General features: G+C 41.6%; 2 protein-coding genes and 1 pseudogene across 2 annotated transcripts; 1 reads left to right on the top strand and 2 right to left on the bottom strand.

Moving 5' to 3' along the window:
* The first annotated feature begins 2,007 nt into the window (after positions 1-2,007).
* Positions 2,008-12,837, top strand: LOC143139556 (butyrophilin subfamily 1 member A1-like). The gene is made up of 5 exons (XM_076300134.1): positions 2,008-2,059; positions 3,605-3,961; positions 8,995-9,142; positions 10,847-10,971; positions 11,817-12,837. Exons 1-5 carry the CDS (start codon positions 2,008-2,010, stop codon positions 11,942-11,944), a joined length of 810 nt encoding a protein of 269 aa, XP_076156249.1. The 3' UTR covers positions 11,945-12,837.
* A 777-nt stretch (positions 12,838-13,614) lies between these two features.
* zbtb8os (zinc finger and BTB domain containing 8 opposite strand) lies at positions 13,615-18,737 on the bottom strand. Its single transcript, XM_076300701.1, has 7 exons — positions 18,543-18,737; positions 17,856-17,880; positions 17,650-17,771; positions 16,826-16,908; positions 16,380-16,432; positions 15,807-15,843; positions 13,615-13,965 (listed from the first exon to the last, which is right to left on the bottom strand). The coding sequence occupies exons 1-7, from the start codon at positions 18,622-18,624 to the stop codon at positions 13,879-13,881; spliced, it is 489 nt and encodes a 162-aa protein (XP_076156816.1). The 5' UTR covers positions 18,625-18,737; the 3' UTR covers positions 13,615-13,878.
* A 1,149-nt stretch (positions 18,738-19,886) lies between these two features.
* Positions 19,887-24,259, bottom strand: LOC143139555 (syncoilin-like; annotated as a pseudogene).
* Positions 24,260-25,083: the final 824 nt, after the last annotated feature.

Genomic DNA, 25,083 nt, shown 5'->3' with positions numbered 1-25,083 from the left:
ACCACCATATCTAATCCCAAAGTAGTCATAACAATACACTTTGGAACCTATTGTTGCCTTACGATATCCAGGAGTTTCTCATCCCATGCTCTGCCCCATCTTCCTGTATTTCTTGTGTAACCTGATAATTTGTGTGGGTTTGCAGATATTTGCAGATTATATTTTATAAATATATTTTTTTTGGCCTTTTTATGCCTTTAATGATAGTGACAGTGGAGAGTGACCGGAAGCGAATGGGAGAGAGAGCAGGGGTGGGATCCGGAAAGGACCACGGGGCGGGAATCAAACCCGGGTCGCAGGCGTACGGTGCAGGTGCCCCAACCAGTTGCGCCACAGCTGGGGCCGGCCAAAACATATTTAAATGGACCACCTTTTGCTATGCTTATGGTGCACATTCATGAATTCACCATTGCATTATTTGGACATCTTTATGCAACCTCAAAACATTTGTTTTATTTGTATTAATGACACAAGAGACTCAGCCCTGTGTGAAGTCTTCTTTAACACATCCAAAAGATTTTCAATAGGGTTTAAGTGTGGTCTTTGAGATGGCAAAATGATTCCTCATCTCCCCTGAACCACTCTTTCACAGTTTGGGGCAGATGAATCCTGGCATTGTCATCCTTGAATCTGTACAATGTGATTAGAATTCATAGGATTACAATTAAACAGCTGTGTGGCCAAAAGAATACAACTTTGTACAGACGCTAATTGGAAAGATGGCCTTAATAAGCTAGGGAGGAGAAAGATTGGCCTGAGACCTTTACTAAGCATAATGATTTAGTATAGTACGCTGTGTTTGGAAAATATTTTTATGTGAAAATTGAAAGATTTTTTTGTCTTTTTTGTGTCTTTTTCACAATCTAATCTTTAGTGTTTTATCTGTATGTTTTAAAATAAGCGATTATATCTAGTTCGAAAAGTTATTTTCACATTTTCACAATTAATTCCACTGTTTGCACACAAAACCTCCAGTTAATGTAGAAAGGTTGTTGGTTCTAAAACAATATCCATAGTTGTCAAACTTTGAGTGTCTGAAAAGTGTAAAAACACCTCCTCCCTTGTTGCCTATGTCAAAAACTATTTCTTAATCTTTGCTTTTCTTGATGCTTTCCTTGACCTGACATGTCATTCTATAAGGTCCCACCTTTGAAGGTTTTAGAATATCTTATTAGCATAGATTTTAAAAAACATATTTAAGTTTCTGTAACACACAGTGCTCTGGCCATTAAATAGCCTTAGTTGCGGAAATGGCCTTAAATTAAACAAACAAACAAACAAACAAACAAACATGTCATTCTATTGTCTACCTTAAGAGAAATTTGTCTTGGAAATAACAACACAGCACATCACTAGGTGTCATAGGCAGAGTGCTACCGGGCCGCGCAGAACCCGTATGGAATGGGTAGTTAAGTAGCAGTAGGCAAAATGAACAAACAAAAGAATATAACTTACAAATTAATGAACAGACACACCATGGATGGCCCACGACAGCCTGAAATAATATAAAAAAAACAAATAACTCAAGGGAAAACATCGGTCAGACACTAAACCGTGTGCATTTGCTCTCTTTAAAAGCAACGGGTTATCCACAGACTTAAATAAAAGCTGTGTTCTTCCAGCGACAACAACCATAAGCACCCATGCGCCAAACAATTCAAATGACCTGCATTTATCCCAATCCGTGAATTAGTGAAACACACTGCACACAGTGACCACACAGTGAGGTGAAGCACACACTAATCTCGGCGCAGTGAGCTGCCTGCAACAACAGCGGCGCTCGGGGAGCAGTGAGGGGTTAGGTGCCTTGCTCAAGGGCACTTCAGCCATGGCCTACTGGTCGGGGTTCGAACCAGCAACCCTCCGGTTACAAGTACGAAGCGCTAACCAGTAGGCCACGGCTGCCCCCACAGTGATGTGAGCTATGGCTATGACTACCTTTAGCTGGTCTCCAACTTCAGGGTTACCTGGGAGTATGCCTTTTAAATGAGCCTGGGACAGCTGATCATGGCTAGAGTTGACACCATCTTGGTCACTGTGATGCTAAGCACTAGTCCTGGTGTGGACTATGGCTACCCTCAACGGGTTTCCAACTGCAGGGTTACCAAGGCCTGGCTCCCTCCCGATACCCCTATGAGACTGTGGAGCAGCCAATGCTGGTAGGCTGGATGAATCTTGACCGGTGGGAACAGGTTTAAGCTCGGAGCGATGCATGGTCTTAAGGGGGCCCTCTTCCCCATACTCCTGATCATATAGTGTGTGCCAATTCCATCCAGACACTACAATTTCATATTTGGTGGACGCCCATGTATCCTGGATTTTGTGGCGACCATGAAAATGCTTATTGCAAAAGACTAAAGTGCCAGGTGGTAATATGGGTACGGTGTTAGGACCACCATGCCTATGATATGCCGCAGCCTATTGTGTCTCCTAGCACTAGCATAGACAGAAGTCAGGTACTCTTGATATTGCACCACCCAATCAGTCGGTGTACTGTCCCCGTGGTCACCTCCAGTATTTCCAAGTTGGTGGTCGACTGGTAACTGTGGCTTCTGACCGAACATCAGCTCGTATGGGGAGTGCTGTGTGGACTGGTGCACGGTGGTATTATAGGCGAACAGGAGCTGAGGGAGCAACTGGGGCCATTTACTCTTCTTTTCAGGGGGTAAGGTCCTGAACAGGTCATGTGTCCTGTTGAAACTTTCACATTGACCGTTCCCCTCTGGATGATAAGCGGTGGTTCTACTCTTTGTTGTGCCGTACAGTAGATGTCACACAGGCGCTTCAACAGCTCCCCCTCAAAGCTGCGCCCCTGATCGGGGTGGATTGTCCTTGGCACGCCATACACATAGAACCATCTCTCAGTTAGAATCTTAGCTACGGTGGAAGCTCTCTGATCAGGGGTGGGAAAGGCCTGGGTAAACCTTGAGAAAACATCTGTGACTACCAGAACACCACTTTTGCACCTCATGCTGCATCTGGGGCCAGTAGCACCTTTGGCGTATCAGATCTGTGGTCCTGTCCCCACCCCGTGATGGCCATGGTTGTTGTGTAGGCTAGTGAGCACTTCAGCTCGCAACACCTAGGGCAGTAAAAGCTGCAGCACTGGATCCCTGGAAGGAGGAGCCTGGATCGCTCGGTACAAGTTCCCATCCACTTCCTATATCCGGAACCATTGCTTTATCAGCTGCTGGACTTCCCTTGGTTCACTCCTCCTGTCTTTATGGGTAGGTAGTCGTCCCTGTCGCCAAAACTACAGAAACCTGGAAATACAGGGATCAGTCCCTTGCAGGAATTTCAGGTCTCTATTAGGAGACGCTTGCAATGACTGAGGCAGGGACTGAGCCAGTGATTCTCTGTGCATAGTAAGGTAAGGTGCTCTCTGAGAGTGAGTGTCATGGTGATGGTGCAAATGAGTAAATCCAACAGTGCAACAGTGCAAGAACAAGTCTAGTCAAGAACAAGTCAAGAACAAAGTATACTTTTAAATGTGTTTAATACTTATTTCCCCCACTTAAGACCTATTACACATTCAGATGGGTTGTCAGATATTCCTCCCAACCTCCTGACATGTTCTGATTTTCTGCTTTTTTTTTTGTCTCAGCCTCCTTCAAGGTCCAGGTCCCATCAGAACCTTTGGTGGCAGTTAGAGGCAGCTATGCCGTCCTCAGCTGCTCCTTTCCTCCTGTGGCCCAACAAGGAATTCCACCAGGATTGCTGGTAACGTGGCAGCGGGTCGACGATTCAAGAGTTGTGCACAGTTTTTATTATGGCCGGAACCAACTGAGTCGTCAGAGTGTTGACTTCAAGAATCGGACCAGACTTTATGTGTCTGAACTGTGGACAGGGAACGCCTCTCTGAGAATCACAGATGTCCGAGCGCAGGACGCAGGACAGTACCTTTGCACAGTTAGTGATGACAGGGGAACCGATAAAGCAGAGATGAAGGTGGAGTATGCAGGTGAGGAATGGTATTGGCAAATATTTAATCTGCCCAAAACACAGACCTTCATAGGTTCATGGTATTACTTGATGAATGACAAACGGATAGAAAACTTGGACCAGTTGCAGAGTGTCCATATGCTTATCTGTCATCAGATACAGTGGGGGAAATATGTAGCCTGGAAGCCAGCCCTAACCTAGTCCACAACATTTGAGGTCGGGAATTTCGGTCTGAACTTGGCCCGTGTTATTTGTCCATTCAAGTCGTCCACCGAGCTGTTTTCAATAGTTCAAAGTTGCCAGGGTTTGCCCTCTGAAGCTCTACCGTGACTCGTCAGCTCGGTCAAACCCAGAGTACCACAAGTTTGAATTTCCAAGATGGCTGCGCCCATTAAAGTGATGGTTCGGAGTAATTTCACCCTAGGGTCCTTTGCACCATGACCCCGAGCCAAACACCCTCCCAGAACCTTTTTTCCCTTGGTCGAACCCTGGTCGAGTAGCGCTGTCAGAAACTAATGACATTCTGAAGTTGTGATGGAACCAACTTTTATCTCGTAAATTACCCCACTAATAATGCCCTGAATGGTACGAAACTTCTGCAGTAGTACAACTATGACCTTTAGTCCAATAACGAGGCATTAGAAAGTTTGTAAGTGCAACATGAGTTTATTTAAATAAGACTTATCTGCTTATCTGAATTATCTGCTAATATACCGCTGCGTCTATGTTTCTTCCGTGATTTGGGAAAAGCCCGTAAAAGTCCTTGCAGGAAGCGATTACATCAACGTTTTTTGGTATATCCAGTTTTTAATATTTTTTTTCCGAAGTGTTTACAACTTAGTGTTAACTAATAATTGTTGCAAACTGGACTAGGAACAAAAAAATAGTGTATTCCTGGATCTACATCCTTATGCATGCTTCCTGCCAGGACTTTTACGGGCTTTTCCCAAATCACGGAAGAAACGTCGACGCAGCGGTATAGTAGCAGATAATCAGGCAAGTCTTAGGGACTGTACGATATTTAGCGGGGGGGTGGGTGGCCGGTCGCCAGACGATCGGGTTAAAAATGTTCTGCCTGGCCCTCCCCCCTGGTCAATTTTTTTTTTCCAGGGGCCTCCCCCCGGCTCAAAAAAATTCTCCTAGGCCCTCCCCCCTACGTGAATCAAATAAAACTGGTCGAAAAATGACGTTTACAAGGTTAAAACGGCCAGCAAATGTCATAAGCACACATACACACACATGGGGCTACAAACCAGTGTTGCGCGGGTTTAGTCACAAGCGGCTCGCGGTCACCCGATATTTTAATCAACCCGACCGCAACTCGGACCGCGAATATTAATTAGGACAAAATTATACCCGACCCGCGATCCGACCCGCTTATTTACAAAATGTGTGCTTTTGGTTATAGCCTGCATGCAGTAGTCAATTTCTGTAAAACAAACTAATTTATTTGCGAAACTTTATGCAGTAGAACTACACGCAGGCATGCAGGACATAATGTTTGCGCAGGAGAGAGAATGAGAATAAGACGCACGCAACCACCAAGGATTAGAACACTAGGATAAGATTTGGCCATGGACATACTTCTTTCGAAAATAGAAATGGGGAGGCAAGGTAGGCAAGAGAGATACATTGCTGGTCAAAACGTTAGCGTAAGAACTGGTTTAAAATGCTGAATGAAGCACAAAGCTTTACTAAAGCACATCCACTGTTTAAAGTCACAAACACAACGAACTAAGGTAACTTTTATGCATGCGTGAACCTATACATACCAGTAGATATGGCTGTGTAGTCTGTGCCATCAGATTTAAGGCTGCCCGTTTCGGCTGTCATACTTTTAAATGGCTTCGCAAGAAGTAGGCCTACATAGACCATAACTTGTACTACTGTCATCTTCTTTAAGAACTTTTCCCAATATTTCCCATAGCCTACAGTATATCGCTTTTCCTGAAGGGGTGTCTTTATTATTTTAACTCGTGTCTTCAGCTTCTTTACTGTTGACTTACTGTATTGATGCTTTACTGTATTGATGCTAGCCTTCTCGTGATATTTTAAGTAGGCCTATTTGTAGAAAATATATATTTAATTAATTTTAACTGACCCGCCCACAAATGACCCGAATATCATTAAAATATTTGGTTTATGACTCATAACTGCGGGTGACCTGCAAGCTTACGAGGGGAGTTGTGGGAGATTCAGGTAGGGTTGCGACTTTTTGGACTCGCCCACTCTGTCAGAGAGACGTGAATCATGTTTTGGCCTACAAACCTTTTAAAATATCGAAAACGGATAATTGATCAGGGGGAAAAAATGGATCAGGAAAAAATAATTTTCCTTGGCCCTCCCCCCAGACCAAAAAAATTCTCCTGGGCCTTCCCCTAAGGCTTAAAAAATTATCTTAGGCCCTCCCCCCCCTGACGACCGGCCCTCCCCCCCCCCGGTAAATATTGTACAGTCCCTTATTTAAATAAACTCCTGGTGCACTTACAAACTTTCTAATGCCTCGTTATTGGACTAAAGGTCATAGTTGTACTACTGCAGAAGTTTCGTACCATTCAGGGCATTATTAGTGGGGTAATTTACGAGATAAAAGTTGGTTCCGTCACGACTGCAGAACACCAAGGGAAAAAAGGTTCTGGGAGGGTGTTTGGCTCGGGGTCATGGTGCAAAGGACCCTAGGGTGAAATTACTCCGAACCATCGCTTTAACAGTATATTCAAGCTGCTATAGCAGTTCTGTTGGATTTGTGTCACAATTTGATTGGTTGGCTGATTTTCACACAGGCATACAAGCTTGTCAATGGAGCAAGGCCAGACCGAATTTCCCGACCCCCAAATATTGTGGGCGGAGTTACATTCTGGCTGGCTTCCAGGCTAAATGTCTGGAAATTATGTGAATAGCCTCATTGGAAATATTTTTACTGGAAAAAATGTTGATGTGTTCAATACTCACAACCCATTTCTCCGACGCTCCATAGGCTAGTTCCGACCTCCAAAAAATTCCCATCAATGCAAATACTGTTCACAGTCCATATTATCAGTCCATATTAGAGGAAAGGTCTAACCTCAAAATCTTCATTGAGCCCCCTTGGGGCCAAAGTTCCCAGGTGGTAGATCGAGAAGGCCTCTCTTTTTAGAAGCTGGTTGTCTATGTCTCCTCTGCGGTATTGTTTGACTTGTTCTATCCCTATAAATCTCAAAGTTGAGAGTGGGTGTCCTGATTGGTTAAAGTGAACAGCCAGAGGGCTCTTTTCATTGTTGTTTCTGATATTATTTCTATGTTCACTTATTCTTATCTTCAGGGCTCGGCGTGTTTTGCCTACATAGGCTTTCCCACAGGGACATTTGATCAAATAAACCACATTGGTAGTGCTGCATGTGATTTTCCCTTTAACATGCAAGTTCTTTCCTGTTGTAGGGTGAGTGAAGGAGTGACATTTGTATGTGAAATTGTCACTAGTCCGACATCCCTTAGTTTTGAAAAAAATAAACCCTCTGCTCCGGGTGACATTGCTCCGGGTGACATCCCATTGTTCTGACCATATAGGCTAGGCTTTTGTGAATCACCTCCCATGCGTAATCTAAAATCTGAATCAACAATAACAAGTGAAATTACTTTTCTCTAGCTTATTAGCCTAACACATTTAAGTGTTTATCTTTGAAAAACTAAAATAAAAATGTAGGCTAGCCCGTCCAAAGTCCAACAGGGTAAAGTTATCTCAATTTTGGAGGTGAGTGTCGCTAAATAAGGTGCAGAGGCTAGGCTGAAGGCTATGCAGAACACAAGTCTCGAGTGCTTAGAGCGATTTCACATTTTAGAAGCATTTTTTTCTCTTTTTGTAATGCTATAGGCCTACTCAAGCCTACTGCATCATACTGCAGTGCTTAAAAAATGAAAATATGCTCCGCTTTCAAGGTGCCTTGATTTTACCATATTGCACAGCACTCATGTAGCCTCAAGGTTAGATGATCTAATCCAGGGGCGCCTGCAAGAATAAATATGGTACATTCTCTCTCCTGCTCAAACGAAAGGTGTGCGTGTGCATACAGTTTTGCATTAAGTTGATTTTGATAACGAGTTTACAAACTTTACAGAAAATTGTAAATAGCCTACTGTCATGCAGTTAATAGGATACTGTGTAGAGCTGAGAAGTTATGGTAGGCCAATTTGGTGTGAATACACACACACACAGGGGAAATTCTTTCTCGTTGTTGAGTAGACTATGCGCACGGCCGTGCACCTGCAGGCGCACCTGAGTTGATCAACAAATCATTAGGCCCTTTGAAGCCAACATTATGAGACTTTTAAATGTGTTAAACATTTAAATGTGTCGTCGGACTTGTGGGCTGTAGGACCAAAGGGAATTTTTCGGGTTATTGAGAGGTCGGAACAATGGACCGTTGAAGAAATGACATGGCACCATTTCCCCTACTATATTTCTGGTTAAACCTGAACAGAAAATTGCACAGACCTCTCTGAAGGGAGTGCCTTGTCACTGTTGTCTCTGATGAAACAAAGTCTTTTTCTGTAATGAGAAAATCTGGTCACAAAAAGCTCAGACCTTATTTGTGGGATGCACAATACTTCCCTGTAACTGTATACCTACCAAGGTATTCCTGCTGTGTGGGAACACAGTCTTTTGTATCTGCAAAACAATGATCACAAAGCAGGTGTAATGAGTACCTAAAAGGTGTGGTGTGTCGTTCATATAGCCTACTGTAAGCCCCTTTGGACAAAAGTGTCTGCCAAGTACCAGACACAAAAACATAAGCTAGCATGCTAACTGTTGTCTTTTAGCAATTTAGTTTAGTTGAGCTGTGAAAGCTTTTCATACATTTTCAGTATGGTCCAATCAGGACCACTAAACTACCACAGAATTACTAGTGTGCGGCTTGTTTTTTTTATGTACACCAAAATGATACTAACTAGCCTATAACGTCTCAGAAAGCTAAATTCCGGCAAATATCTGCTTTAATACAACATTTGTCCTTTTCAATGCAGTACAAATACTATAACACACTGTTGTTGTTTCATTGTGTTTGCATTTAAAAGCATTCTATTCTGAACCCCAGCTGATTATTGAAGTGGGCCTCCACAACTCAAGTGTCCAGTTTGAAACTGAGGGCTTCCCTAAAGCAGAGGTCCAGTGGTTGGGGCCACAAGAACAGGAGCTGGAACATCAGTCAGAGTTCAAATACGGGTATATCAACTTTATCTCCTCCCTTGAAAACGGTCTCTAAATTTGTGAGCCATTGTACGGTCTGTACAATGCCATCAATGGGGCATAATTGCATTTTTATTACAAACTTAAACAGGATTTTTAAACAGGTATGCACCAATGAAGTCACCACAATATATGTGCCTTTTAATTGGTGTCACAAACGATACATTGGAAATGTAATTGTATGTAATGAAATAAGTGTAATTGTTAGATTGTGTTACAGTTAAAGGACAGGGAAATATGGGTCTGTCTTCATCTTACATTTTCTGGGGATCAGTGCTGATATGGCATTGTTGAAATGAACATGAAGCAAATTGGTCACTTAAGCATCGGGAACTTGCTACTTTGTCTTGTTAACTGACCAATCAACTGTGCCTGATTTAAACAAAACTGATTATTAAAGGTATACTATGCAGGTTTAGGTATTTAGGTATTAGGTATTTTTTTAAAGTGTAGAGCTCCCTCTAGAGTCACGATGTATTTATATGTTACTCTGCTATTGTAAATAGCAAACTTCTCATGACTTATCCCCCCTGTACACAATGCAAATGCTTTTGTTGTGGAGGTGAAGGATTAACAACAGGCAAAAATGATTTCCAAAGAGCTATATCTACTGACAAGGTAATGTGTCACGATTCTCGCGAGATTTGTTGGGGCGTCGCTTTTGGAAGTTGCATGGCTGGTTTTCTCGGTAGAGACTCGTTATGTCTATGCTGTATAGCTATAGGTTTGTTTAAATTCGTTTACCATCAAATTGGCTTTGTAAAAGGTGAAAATCTGGCATAGTGTGCCTTTAAAGCAACACCAAAGAACTTTTCCTCTGTCGCACGCACTAGCCTATTTGTTTATCCAGCAGCTTTGCAAATAGCAATGTCCACAGACAAGGTAGAATACTGTATGTTGTATGATTTTATGAAAGTACGATGTATTGACATCAGATGCAAGTCAAATTTGTAGTTTCTCATGTCTCATTCCATCGAACTACAGATCCGCTACCCGATCCAGCAAACTTACATAGTGCGGTTATAGCCGATAGAGGGCCGCGAAGCGAATGCAGAAAGTGCCGTTCACCCTGTTACGAGTTGATGAACCACTGAAACGATTTTGGAAACATTATTTTAAGGTACAAAAAACTCTTTGGTGTTGCTTTAAAAATGGGTTATTCCATATCAATTTAACACAACATTTTCAAACAGTCAAACTGACAAACAGTCCCCCATATCGTGTGACTGTCATACAAAGATTTCAGCCTGGTGTCTTATTTTGTTGCAGAGAGAGGCCTTTTCAGTTATGGATAGACACACCATACCAGTATTTTATGTGTACCACTACCACTTAAAAGAAAATCCTCCTCTCAACGAAACCACATTTTCACTGAGAATGTAAACAGTAGGAAAGTATTGTGCAGATTTCTAATCTCACATTAGAATTACTGTTCTACCCTCCATTGTCCTGTAGATTGAAACAAAGCCTGATGATGATTTTTTGGCAGTTGAAAAAATGCATATTTTTGATCTTTGCATACAAAGTCAGTTGAGAATAAGACAAACTGTTTGTTGAGATAAGACAAACTAATGTCAATAGCTGATAGCTAACATGTTGCAGTTTATTTCCTCCCATACTGCCTTACATCACCTTTACCCTTTGCAGTGGTAAACCTGTTGTCATTTTCACTCCTGGCAGGGACGGTCTCTTCTATCTGACAACTTCTTATGTGGTCCAGAACTATAATAGATCAAATATCAGCCTGCGATTGTCAAATCAACTTTTGGACCAAGTACTGGTGAGGCAAATCCATTTCAGTCAGGGTATGTATTTTTCCAGTGATTTCTCTCTTTTGGTATATCTGTTAGGAAAGCTGGGTTTAACTTCTTTCTATCTGATAATGACTTACAGGAGTGACATACACTTTAAGCCTCAGAACTAGTATTCCCAGATATCCATCTCATTCTGAAACAGTCAAACCTTGATTGAAGCTCTCAGGACAAAAGAATGATTTGTGTAGGTGGATTGAATAGCCTACTTGTATTCAAAGTTCAGTACCTTTGACAGCACACTGACAAAGGCTTTTTTCCATGTTGCTTGGTGCCTTGGGATGTTTTGGGGAACCCGAGACAAGATCTATTTGACATGGGAGATACTATGATGTCACTGCCATGATGTTGTCAGCCTACTTCTATTTATGTGTTGCTGGGTGGCTAGGTGCATGTTACAACTTGTTTCTCTAGACTACAGTGGAAAAACTGTATAGTGTATGCAGTCATCATGCATCAAAATAAAGTGGTTACAGTGCTAGTTCACCTCCCATTGAAGATTTTAGAATATGCTTAGAACAAGCCAGATGATGATGATGATGATGATGATGATGATGATGATGATGATGATTAAACAGCATGTCACTAAGATACTGTCTAAAACAATTCAGAACAGATTTGGTGTCTGGGAGATGTTTGTCTGGGAAATGTAGCGTGCCAGATTTAAGTGTTTGTGACTTGACACAATGTCATGGTCTATGGTTACACTTAGGAATTATTGCGCTGTAATTACTGAAGATTTCTCAAGCTTGGGGGAGGACAGGTTATTATTATCCGCCTAAACAGGCCCATGATGTACATGTTTTGATTTTTAAAGAACACCACTTTGCTTGTTACAGTGCATGGCTCCACTGACACCAGGATGGACATCACTATCGCTCTCTCATGCATTTGTGTTATCCTTGGCCTTGTGTGTACTGCCTTGTTATTTCATATTTATAAAAATCACACAAAACATATACTATAGAGGCAGTCAGTAAAGGGCATACCTCTGCCAAAGCCAAACAGTCCCCTTTATTTCAATGTCATTGCAATAAATATGCCAGATTTTTACAGATTTTTTCATTTGTACTAGATTTTCATCCATGTCCATTTCTTGTATGGTTGAATCTATTTGTTAGTTTGTGATACAAAAACTGTGTATTTCCTTAACTTGGTGGTGGGTGATGCTTTTCATGAAGATTTTTGTATTATTCCCTGGGAAATTAACAAAAATGTAGAATGCCTCCACATGAAACCCTATACCATTCCCTTTATGTCCTTAAAATGGTTTAGCTGTATCTCATAGCTTCATTTAGTATTCATAGAGCTTATTAGCTTCTGGCAACAATATTACTCCTAGGGTTGACCTGATTGCTTCCTTAGATTTGTAACATAGGAAAGTGGAGATACTCAGCCATGGCCTTGAGTGCTTATTTACTCATGGATCATATAAAATCACCATATGGACGTGTTTTAACCAGGTTAGAAAGTTTATTTTCATCAGAGGATGATCTTAAACAAAAAAATGTCATCCCTGGTCTCAGTGGCGGATCCTCATATGGGCAAGCTTGCTGCTGAGAGGGTCTCACACACAGAAGTTGAGAAGGGAAAGGAGGAGGGGGCAGGGGATTCACCTCACTGTCACCCCACTGGGTGGGGGATTCACCATATGTGGGTGGTGATGGTGGTTGCCCAGGGCGTCATACAAGTTAGGACCGCCACTGGTCTCATCCTACCATGCCAGCCAGATGTTTTTGCACAATTCTCCTAACAAACCACCTGAACCAAACGACTACACAGATCTATGACCAAATCAAAACTCAGGTTATGTACAGGGCCAAATGACGCATCATGTAGCCTTATGCACTGAACCCTATTCACACGGGTATAGAGAAAAATCAAACTGATAATAGAAAGCCTCCGAGCAGTCACGCTGGATTATTGCTCACGCTTTTGTTCCGTGGAGCATGATGAATCTTGTCTGGTTGCGGCTTCCTAACAACTGAGGTGATTTATTGCGGTCACTGATTAGATTCATCAGATTGCAGGTTTTTGTGTGTGCGATTACAGTGCTGCGCATGGTATTTCTCCTTTGTCCATGTCTATACATATGAATAAGGATATGAAATCAAGACTGTTAAGAGGTTTATTGCCGTTTGTAATATACACCTTCAAGGGACAACTGAAACTATGACTCAAGAAGTATAAAATACTGTCACACATTTCAGGAGAATAACTGATCTTCTCCGGCTCGGATGCCTTTCACAGCAGACCAAATTCAAAGTCCCTTTGAATTTAAACCCAGGATGGATAGTATTTCTTTTTGTCTTGAATATTTAAAGTTTAAACTGTAATGACATTTCTCACATACAGGTGCATCTCAAAAAATTAGAATGTCGTGGAAAAGTTCTCCTGGTCAGATTTTTTTTTTCTTTTCAAAAGGTAGACATTTCTGTATTATAAAGAAAGGAAAAACCATACCTCTTGTGGAAACCATGTTTGCAAAGTCAGATTAAACTTGTGTATGACAAACAAATCTTATAAGTAATGCCTGTTTTTCTTTTCTTTCTTTCTTTTTTTTACAAAGTAAGAAGTAAATGTGTGTTTGGAGTTTCTTGGTTGCTGACTGTATATATGGTAAAAGGAAAGCGAATGTTTTACTAGTTATATAAATGATTTTAATAAATATTGATCAGTGTACAAATCAATGTCAGTATATACATAGCATACACATGGTCTTAATGAGAATATTGTACCAAAGGTACAAAATAATGATTATATATATGTCCAATGTCCAATCAAGTGCATGGCATGGAAACCATGTTTACTAAGTTAACTCTTTTCCTTCACAAACACAAGTAAGATGTGAATAGATGTGTTTGGGTTTTCTTGTTGGTTGTCGGCTTAAATTTTCCATCCTCAGATGTCAATAATGACAAAGATCTCTGGCTTGTCTTTGTCGTGTATTTGCATAGCTGAATACGTGATCGCCTTGACCTCAGTTCCCTGGCAGGGAAAATTCAAAGATTAACATGTTTAGTCAATTAAAATGAGAGATTAATGTTAGGACATGTCCATTTAAAGATAACACCAGCAGAAACCTGAAACATCTGAATGAGTTCATTTAGTGTGAAGTATCTTCAGGATGATGGTTCTGGCACTCACACAAAGGACAAGGTGTTCTTTTGAAACTAAATATTTAACTCTCTCATGACCAATACAGTAGTCAAACAAACACTGGATATAGAAAAAATTCATCTACATGGAGTCCTTATTCCAGTGCAAGTCCAAGTAAAACCTGTCAGATTCACTTATATCTCCTGTTGTTCATTCTCACAAATCAAAATACCTTTTCCTCAAAATCATACATCTAACTACCAAGCATATAGCTATATAGCCACTTTGAATGGGGTCTGGGAAAACTCAATTGGAGAATGTTTCCGATCGCAGCATCCTAATGAGTGTAGACTTGGCGTTATTTTTGTATTATACTTGTATAATACTTTGTATTATACTCCACTACTACTAACATTTGCAAACTGATAAAAAAAAACACATTGGTAGTAAGGAAACACCTTTGATGTACAAATGTACACGCTTTTATGGCTGCAATTCTTTGATGTTGGCTGACATTGCTACTACCGTTGTATTGTCATTTAGCTCTACCACTGCCACTGCCTGTTTCTAAACTGTAGCGTCATCCCCACGGGTCACTGAATTGCTCAACACCCTGGTGGCTGATGGAAACGTTGACACATTGAGTGTTCCCAGACCGATATCTCGGTGAAAGAAAATAAGCCAATATACAGGCGGGTGGAGCCAGGCAGGCTAGTAAGAATATCCACAGCTGACGATAAAACCAAACCAGATCATGTCTAAATCTGCAATAGTTGTAGGAAGCAAGAAAACAAGTCCTGTTTTATTTATCATCTTGGGGAAAATAACACAGCAGACAACATTATTATCTAACCCTAGATTTACTTTGGTGTTGTACATGTACTAATGTTGCACAGAAGTGTTATGGCTACATGAACACAGAAACTAGTATTAGTTCTTAGTAACATAACCATCACCTTTGTGTTCATTAATAAAATAAGCTGCCATTTGTTTGCTAACTTTGTCCTCAGAAAGACAAGACCTTTCTGTAATCTATTGTTGCAGCAATGATGTCACTTGCAAATCAAAGCAAAGTCAAAACAAAGAGTGGGAGTAGCAGGCGTCAGTGGTATGAGCCATCTGCTATTCCAGCCACTGTACAAACAGTCATTTAGCTGGGTGTGGGTGAGGTCAGACATGGTTAGTATTTATCTTAGATGTATTTAAAAGACGTATTTACTTAGCGTATTTTGTAATTTGTTTTGCAGGATTGGAATGCAGAATGCAGTTTGTAACAAAATACTTTGAGGGATTATATTTAAGGTATTTCAAATAAATACTTTCAAGAAAAATCTGTCATTTGTTTTTTCTCAAATAAGCCAAATTTCATCACTCAGTTCAATATACTACCTATAACCATGACAATGGGTTATGCTTATCATAGTCACTTGATGGTCTTTTGGGCCCCCACCGTTGACTTTAAGGCACCTTCATGAGCCAGTATTTGTAGTTTGTAAACAAAATAGTTTTTGATATATTTGTTCCCACCTCTGGGTGAGGTGGGTATTTGGAAAGATCAACGCAATACTGATGAGAACTAGTGTCAGTTCACCTCATACATCACTAGCAAGATTTGAATTTGTATCTGTTGCCTTGATTTAATTTTAATTTAATTTAATTTAATTTTATAACTTTTGACAGCTCAAAACACCATTATGAACAGGGCCCTGGTTAAGAGGTATGCAGCTCACCTGTGGATGTTTGGGTAGACTGAACTCTTCTCCCCACCTATAGAGAGAAAACCGGAATGCATGGAAGTCACAACACAATGCAAAAGACTTAAAGTTATTGTGTTGAATCAACACTAAATGTTACACTACAGTACCTAATGTGCCATCTCGGAGCTTTTAATCTAAAAGATGTCTGGAAGAGGGTATGACCGGAATGGAAGGAATACACACATGACGCCAAAAGCAAGAGCCAAGTCAAACTTAAGCTAAATATAACTGAACAATTGTGGCTTTCATATTTCAACCAACACTTAGCTAAACAATGTTGCAAATCATGGTTGGCAAATTAGTGAGTTCAATTAAATATCCGTGCCAACGACAGCGTGATAGATGTTCTTGCGGCATGTTGGATCATTTCAACAAGAATTCGTTAGAACAGGGAACCCTTTGTATGAGTATTTGCACTGAGTCACCATAATGCAAGTCTCCACTGTTTAAGAGGGGTGTGTATGCTAAGCAAACCAAAAGCGGATATGTGCTTTCATTGCTTCTGTGGTCATTAAAAATGGTTTGAGTGATAATGTGAAAACTCACCCAATTGATCGGATTCTGAAACGTATTCTGTCAATGTGCAGGACTTTTACTTCCTACAAAGAAATGTTGAATGTAAATAGAACAATTAAAAAACAGTTTAGATATCAAATTAACAGAATATTTACACATGCACTTGGTAGGTTAAAAGGGGATCTCTCCATGATTTTTCAACCTAGACCCTCTATTTAGTTGAAAATCCTGGAGTTCTCTTTTAAGACTTTTCAAAATATCTTGTTCATGAGGTAAGTATCCTTCCTTATCGCCTTATATTATTCGCTTTGGACAAAAGAGTCTGCTAAATTCCATAACCATCTCATGAAAACACCACAAAGCCTGTTATGTCTTAAATAAATCATCTCATGCAACCTACGTAAGATCAAATGGTGTCGTATATCATACAAACAGCCCTGCGGCATTCAAGATAAAAAAAATGTATGAGACAATACCCTTGGAATGAAGAAAAGATCTGCACTAAATTTATACAGCCAGTCGTCTAAGAAATGGAATAGAAGTGACTCCATGTCTTCCCCTGTGAGGAGAGATGACAGCAGTGTTATGGCTTTTGTTAAAGTAATGTAAACCACCCTGTAAAATGTGTAATGTGATGACTGATGTATGTTGTCTTTTATGGTAATTATGGGTATGCTGCTGATGTCTTCTTACATATGCTCTTTGTAATTATGAGGATAAATGAAGGGCTCATTGACACTAGACCCTTTGATCCAGACCTGAATTTGTTTGGATTGTGTTGGTTTTTGTTGGTTCGCTTAATTTTGGTAATGTGAATGCAGTCTACTGAACTCAGGTGCGGGCCCGAGACCGGACCAGATTCCGCCAGAAAACGGTGGTCTGGTAGCCTGGGAGTTTTCATTTGCTCTGCAGGTCAGTCTGGAAAGGAGGCCATTGACACCAAAGATTCTAGAGTGCTCCGCAAATGGACTCGAGTCACAAACTAAAATGTAATGTCAATAGAGACCAGCTGGGGCAGGGCTAGAGGGAAGTAATTGCACTCATGATCAGTCCAGTTAAACAGATCAAATTTTAAGGCAACCCTAAGACTATTATCTATCAAACAGTTGATAGAGTTGACTTCGCACACGTACATCAATGTTTTTTATTACAGGTTTACTACAATATCTGCATTTTTTTCCCCAAACACAAAGAAACAGTCAACCAACAAATCTATTTCTGTCTATGCATTTTATCTAAAAGAACAGGGCACCCTCTAGTGGGTCAAAACCAGTCTCCAGCGTTTTGAAGTCAGTCTCACCTTCTGACTCTACTTCCACCGTATCAATAGGCTCTACGGTCTCTGTGTCGGTCATATAACCAAACATCGCCATGGCACACTGCTCAAACGCCTCCTCCAGGGAATCACCCCAGGAGTGGAGTCTGGGAAACAGAGAACACCAAGTGTCACCTTCTGGTGGCTATATTACAAGGACCCAATTAAAACTTTCAACCAGAGTTACTTACTGTACATCTGCAGTGTGATCCAAATCTGCAAAACACACAAGAAGTGTTGAATTAGCTGTGATTTCCACATACTTCTTTATGTCTAATGTTTTATTAAAGTTTTTTTTTATATATATATTTTTTTTTGGCCTTTTGCCTTTATATCGACAGGGCAATGGAGAGAGATAGGAAGTGGATGGGAGAGAGAGAGATAGGAGGGATAGAGACATGACCACAGGCCAAAATCGAACCTGGGTTCCCATGGGCATTGAGACCCAAATGTGGTATGGTGCTGCCGCTTGCGCCACAGTTGTGAGTGGGGATTAGCTATGAATGGTGAATGTTCCATGTCCATCCCATTTCCAATGTTCTAAAAGATACCTGACTGTACTTGTTTTCATGATATTTAGTCTCTGCTTTATTGTAATCGCCACAGGGGCATAGGGCAAAGTCCTGTGTGTAAACTCACTTCCTGGATCAGAATCTACATACAAGAGAGACGCAACACTGTTACAGACTGCCACTGCCACTCAGCTGTAACTGGAGAATTGTGTCTTTCGAGCTATACTGTCATTGTTTCTAATAAATATACACACTGTTCTGAAACACACCACGTGAAACCCAACAGATCCAAAACTTGGCTAACTAGCAATCGCTAGCATAAGTTAGCTTTCAGTAGATGATACACAGCCTCTCAGCATTACTCACATTCATATTTCTTATTGATAGCTGGGTATTTGGACTTGATTGCTATTTGCTCTTCGGTGAGATCCAGTTGACGATCATCCATTGTAAAGTATTTCCATAGAGTATTTCACTTCGTAAATGTTACAAGCAGAGAAGTTTGCCTTCTTCTTCTCTGAGATTTTACGACAGCCTGCATCCTGATAGTTGCATTACTGCCATCTTCTGGACACTGCTATTAAACCATGTTTATTAGGCCTAAGCCAGTATCCTTAAGAAATTTAAAAAGCCAACATTTCCCCTTTCCACTTGACCCAATTTCTAAAATACTTTTAACTGAAAGGCTCTTACAAGTGTGCCTTCTCAAAACACAGTGGCTGTTTTAACTGCAGGAGTAGGCCTAGTCAGTAGGGCCTACTAGCCTACATGATGTCTAAGAGGTTATACCTGTTTTTGTCAGTTTTCAAAGTAGGCTAAAAGTCACTCTTCCTAGGCTACAACAGTGGCATCAGAACCCATTAGAAATTCTCTGGTGGCATGCTGTAGCCTATCTGTATAGCGCGCCGTGCCAGTACCTTTATACGGCTCTGGCGTATGCTAACAACTCACTTCTTAGGTCTAATGGTCTAATGTATTGTTTTTGATTAAACCTAATTCAGTGACTTTTATCCTTTATTTATGGTGGACAAAGAATATGTACCAAGATAAATAAGAAGACCAGTGGTCATTTTGGGCATGATATTTACATTAATCTGTTTTTAAGGTAAATAATAGTAGCCTTTAGCCTAGAAATCTAGACGCACCCTAGCGGGTCTGGCTCGTTAGGCTAAGTAGCCTTGGGATCACATGCAATATGCATCTTCAAATAGGCTACCCTACAATATTTTTTTATCCTAAGTAAAAGTATGTCAACAATAAAAATCAGATATTGCTTTGTCATAGATGCATGTGGTTTGTGTAGGGAGAAAAAAATACTGTACTGTTGTTGGGGGCTCGTGCCACTCGCCTACAGTCCTGCGACACAGTCCTGTACAACTAACCAACCCTAACCCTAATCCATGGGACAGTAGCCCGGGACAGTAGGCAAGTGGCACAGGACAGTATATGACATTAGGAAAGTGGCGGGACAATAGACAAGTGGGACACACCACCAAGACTACAGTACTGCTACTGCAAATTAACTGCAGTAGCAGTACTGGCAATGGTGCCAGCCAGATTATATCTCAGACAGATTAATGAGTCTATCCCAGCATAGGATGTTGGACAGGTTTACAGACCTGTGGGGAGTGGTTTCTGGTGATGTCATATGGAAAGCAATTCTTATGACAATGAATGAATGAATTTGTTTATTGTATATGAATTAATTTGTATGTTTATTGTCATTATACACAGGTACAACTAAATTATGTGTAGCCTTGCTCAGTTCAGTTTAAATGTGATGAACAGCATGACTGTTGTAGACAAATACTATAGGCCTATTTGAATCTGTTCACAAATTTGAAAAAAGTCAGAATAATTTGTTTAGGGAAAGAATGTTGTGGTTCATCTCTCATTTTGATTTAGATTGCTATAGCTACATCAGACAAGTGAGGTTGATTTAATGCACATTCAGACACGTTCTTTTAAACATGCCTTTACAATGACATAATCACTGTGGGCCTAGACACCTATCATACATAGAATCACTTCAATCAAACTTTCAGAAGTGCTCAGCATTATAATCATAGCATATTTCAATATGTATATTTTAGATTATAATCTTTTGCCAAAATGTGTTTGGCAGGGTCAGCAGAGTATACATGATCAACAATAGACTATTTAACATATATGTTGAAATATCACTGCAAACATACAGATGATCATATATGTTGATTACATGATAATAACTGGCTCCTGGGTAAATTGATCTTCCAATAGTGACTGCTCACAAGTCTTCTCCTCCACCACTGGCCATGTCTGTATGCTCACTGATGCTAATGCTACACCTGTGTAGAAAATATAGCATTGTTTATTACAAATGCAAGGGGGAAGAAAGGTCTTCGTTTTCAAATCTGTAAGAACTACATAGACAAAGTCATGTCTTTGAATTCAGAATTACACAAAATAATGTGAAAGGAAAACTGAAAGTATTTTTTCATTTCTGAACCTTTCAGAATGCATCTAAGATATAAGCAACACAAAGTCACATGTTTGCCTACCCTCACTCCTCCACAGGGATGAGCATCTCTAACTATCATGAAGTAGTACATGCATGATAATACGATTGCTCTTGTCTGTATAATGTGAGGTCTAGTGAAAGTAGTGGATACCCATAAGACTGAAGCTTCAGTAGAAGGCTGTTCTTGAGCTGCTTCAGCTCTGCATTGGCCATCCTCTGCATCTGCAGATCAGCCTTCAGCTCTCTCATAGTCTCCTCCAGATAAAAGATGCTCTCCTGAGTAAAAGTTTAAAGATTAAGAATATTCATTCATTCGTTCATTCATTCATTCATTCATTCAATCAGTCAGTTAATCGGTCAGACAATCAGTCAGTCATATATTGATGCATTCATTGATATTCTTTCAACAATGCTAAAAGATTTGATTTTGAGTGGTTTTGCTTGACATTTCCGGCCCCTTCCTCTGTCCTACTGCACCCCCCCCTCTCTCTCTCCTCATACCTTGTATTGTGTGGCACTCTCCTCCCTCTCCCGCTCCATCAGTGCAATCTTCTGCTCCAGGCATTTCCTTTGCAGCGTGAGCTTGTGCACCTCCTCCTGTAGGGGTAGGAGACGAGTCCTCAGCTCCTCCGTGAGCTCCCTGCTCCTCCTCAGCACCTCCTCTGCAGTCTGTCTGCGTCTCAGCAGGGCCAGCACACGAGGCTCATACCTGTGGCACACACACACACACACACACACACACACACACACACACACAAACACCAAACACATACAAATACTGTATAGTGACTATAATTAGAAGTAAATAGTGACTGCAGTTGGCAAGAATTCTTTGATCATATTCACTGAAACCGACACTACAGAACAACATCAATCTGCCGGTTTTAGAAAAAAACCCGCACTTCTACCTCCACCTAGAGCCTGTTATTTGTTTTGCAAAAATCCACAGCTCCCGGTTCTTCTGGTCCAATCAGAGCAGGGCTGTGTGAGATCTGACTGTCAATCACAGTCTGGTGCAGTCTGGTGCTCACTGATGAGCACAAACTCGATGAGAGGGTGCTCGGTGGTAGTGGGGGAGGGGCATGAGAGTTGTAAACATTCACCATTTTGGCTAAGTCCCCTCAATCTGTCAGACTTGCCAACTGCAGCTTTAATTAGAATTATAAATGTCTGTTGTATGGCAGTTAAGAAAACATTCCCTCTGCATCTATGTTTTCTCCATGATGTACAATATTCTATGGAGAACTCTCTTTTTGTAGGTTGGCTCCACAGTTATAGGTTACACCTAAACTTGACCTAACCTATTTGCACTTTTTTTCAAAATACCAATAAGTACTACCAATCCTCCAGCATCTTCATACTGCCGCACGTGTAGCGACTGAGGTCAGCAGAGAAGCGTCGACAGTGAGAAAGGTCACTCATGGTATGACGGCGTCGGCGTTTCTTTAGATTGTTTTGCTGACTATCCATTTGTTTTTTGTGGTCCTCCCGAAGCTGGGCCACCTCCTGTAAATGATCCAGGACCTGGGACTGGAGCTCCTCCTAGTGGCGAGATAAGGTAAAAACCAATCATAATCTCTACCAAGAAGCAATGACTGTTTTTTCTTTGTGTGTGTGAAAGAAAGTAAATGTCTAAAACACATTTTTGTGTCAGATCAGCTACACTTAACACTTATGGATTCAAATAATTATACACGTGGCACTCCAACATGTGGAGTTAATAATAATAATACATTTTATTTGTATTGCACCAAATATTAAGCAATCTCAAAGTGCTACAGAGTTGAAGAAATATACAAATACTAATGTGAAAAACACACATCTACAGTTTATGATGCAACATAGAGTACGAAGGCACTAAAAGGGTTCTTATGCAAGCTAAGTTATTGCGTTGTATGGTTGCATACTTGAGGACTTTGGTGTGTATGTGTGGTATATGGTATCCCTGTACCTGCATAGCTGGAATTCACTTTTTTAATCTGTGTGTGAGCTGTGTGCTACAGCACCTGCTCTAACTTACCTGCATGATGACAGACTGAGCCACCTCATACTGCAGTGCCGACAGATCGATCCACCTGGCTCTGGATGCTGTGCCTGGTCACGTTGAGCAGCTTCCGCTTCACCTGCCTCACGTCCTCCTGCCGCCACAACAGCTGCAGCTGTGCCCGCGTCAGCCGCCCGTACGCCTGAGCCAGCTCCGCCCGCACCGCCCGCACCGCCTCCATCATGGGCTGCTCCAGCTGCAGCAGCTCGTGCACCAGCGCCTCCCGCCGGCGCTCCAGGACACCCACCTCCTCCAGGCACGTCCCGAAACGAGCAGCCACCTTCTCCTCCACCGCCCACTGTGGTGGAGGGGATGTTTGCACAGGCAGCGGCGCAAAGCAAAGCGGAGAGATTTGCATTGCCAGAGAAGCACAAGACTGCGCAGGTGTAAGGGGAGGTGTCTGGGTCAGGTGAGGAGCAGACACCTGACCAGGTATAGAAAGGACTGCCTGGGGAGGTTGGGACACAATTTCTGTTGGAGGGGCCTGATGAACTTCTGTCTGTCCACAGGCATTTACAGTTAAAGAAGCAGAAGTCTGTGCCTGGATGGTAAACACGCCTGTTAAGGGAGGAGATGGAGAACGTGAGCACTGCATAGGGAGCTGAGGAGTCAGGTGCTCACTGAGAGAGGCTAAGGTTTGAGCAGCGACACAGGAAGAGGTTTGCATGGGTCCTGGGGCAGATGGCTCCATACTAGCTGGAGCCGAAGCCTGTGCAGACAGTGGAGCTGACGTGACACGAGACGTCTGCACAGGGGATGGAGAACACATCTCCACAAACAGAGGGTGCACCGAGTCTGTGATGTGGACGTGCACCTGTTTGTCCTCTGTGATGCCCACTGGGTTCCCTGTCCAGGGATAGTCTGATGCTACTCCTTGAGTTGGCTGAGGCTCTCCCTCAAGCTCACCCCCCACAGAGGGCATATATGCTTTTGCCTCTTGCTCCAGACATCCATCAGGGGTAATTGCTGTCTCCGTCGTCTCCATTTAGTGGCGAGCTTGGAGGTAGCTAGAGGAAAGACTGAATATGTAGCTACATAGTCCTTTTTTCAGGATCATTACAATTTCACAAAGGTAAATCTTTTAACCTAGTGTCAACCTAGTATGCATGATTATTAGTATGTGACTCTATCAAAGAAAACAATAACTGTTAAACTCATAAAAATAAAAACATCCAACCACCCTTCATGTTATCCCAGAAAACAGTCACTAATAACACCAGGTGAGGACAAAAAAATGCATACACGCATCAACCAAATCAATTGTGCTACAAAAGCATCCAAATGTCATTCATATTAAGCCCTTTGTTGTGACGTTAGCATGACACACACACACTCACCCTTGCCAACTTTGTTCTTTTGTTAGTTTCCAATAGCCTCACTTCCTGATTACGTTTCCAGTTAAATCCTCTGGTATGTCCGAACAATCTTAAAGAAGTGTCTGTGTCGATACAGAAACTGCAAGACGGAGATAGAGAGAGAGGGAGAGAGTTATCCCACCCCCTGTTTGTCTCCAGGAAAACAGAAAAACTGTTTGTGTGTATAAATAAATAGTGAGGGAGGGGTAGACATTCTATCCTCCACCACTGGGGAGGGCTCTTGTATTTCCTCTCTCTCTGTGTCTGCACAGCTCCCTCTGTGTCATTTCATCATATCTTTCCTGTTTTCCTTTTACTTTATTCTTTATTTTACTTCTTGCATAACCTGAATATCTCTCTTTGCATACTTTCACTTCTCCTTTTCTTTTGCTCTCTCCCGTGCTTTCACTCACTAAGTCAGTCATGAGGAGGTCATGGTGAGTGTCAGAGAGGGGGGGGGGGGGGAGATGAGGATTGCTGTCCGAGTGCCATGGTATTTTTGGACTTATTTATAGTCATGTGGGTGAGAGTCTGGTCCCAGGAAACCTGTCTGTGTCTCGCAGAAAGATTCGCCCTCACAAGAATATACCAAAGCCAAGACGAAAACAAACAGGCCCTGTAAGTCAGACGCAGGGTAGCACAAGTTAGATCAAAGAGACTGTGGCAATGGAATGCATACAGAATAACAGTCTAATACCACACATACATAATTAACCATGTGATTAACATGACTTTATCCAATATGATATTGGGCTACTGAGACTTCATTACCATACACACAATCATGTCAATTACCTAGTCTCTCTCTCTCTCTCTCTCTCTCTCTCACACACACACACACACACACACACACACACACACACACACACACATACATACACGTCATAACTTTGATGTGCCAAATAAAAAACAGAGCAATGGTCAGTTAAAGTCAAATCACTTGGTGGACGACACCACTCTGAATTGATTTCAGAGACGTCCTCTGCGCGGCGCTGAAGTGCAATACTA

This window comes from Alosa pseudoharengus, unplaced genomic scaffold (genome assembly GCF_046254945.1).
Source record: "Alosa pseudoharengus isolate Yale_2024_CS ecotype anadromous, Long Island Sound unplaced genomic scaffold, YU_APseudo_1.1 YU_APseudo_1.1_scf_22, whole genome shotgun sequence".
NCBI lineage: Eukaryota > Metazoa > Chordata > Actinopteri > Clupeiformes > Clupeidae > Alosa > Alosa pseudoharengus.
Note: the sequence above shows the minus strand (reverse complement) of the source record. Positions and strands in the feature narration are given on the sequence as shown.

What these genes read in the sequence shown, in the direction of transcription:
- LOC143139556 (XM_076300134.1), top strand. Translation starts at nt 2,008, where the DNA reads ATGGCTAGAGTTGACACCATCTTGGTCACTGTGATGCTAAGCACTAGT. An exon ending in GATGCTAAGCACTAGTCCTG is followed by an intron (nt 2,060 to 3,604) that starts GTGTGGACTATG and finishes TTTTTGTCTCAG; the next exon opens with CCTCCTTCAAGGTCCAGGTC. An exon ending in GATGAAGGTGGAGTATGCAG is followed by an intron (nt 3,962 to 8,994) that starts GTGAGGAATGGT and finishes TGCATTTAAAAG; the next exon opens with CATTCTATTCTGAACCCCAG.
- zbtb8os (XM_076300701.1), bottom strand. Translation starts at nt 18,624, where the DNA reads ATGGATGATCGTCAACTGGATCTCACCGAAGAGCAAATAGCAATCAAG. An exon ending in TATCAATAAGAAATATGAAT is followed by an intron (nt 17,881 to 18,542) that starts GTGAGTAATGCT and finishes TGTGTTTTGCAG; the next exon opens with ATTTGGATCACACTGCAGAT. An exon ending in ATCTTTTCTTCATTCCAAGG is followed by an intron (nt 16,433 to 16,825) that starts GTATTGTCTCAT and finishes ATTTCTTTGTAG; the next exon opens with GAAGTAAAAGTCCTGCACAT.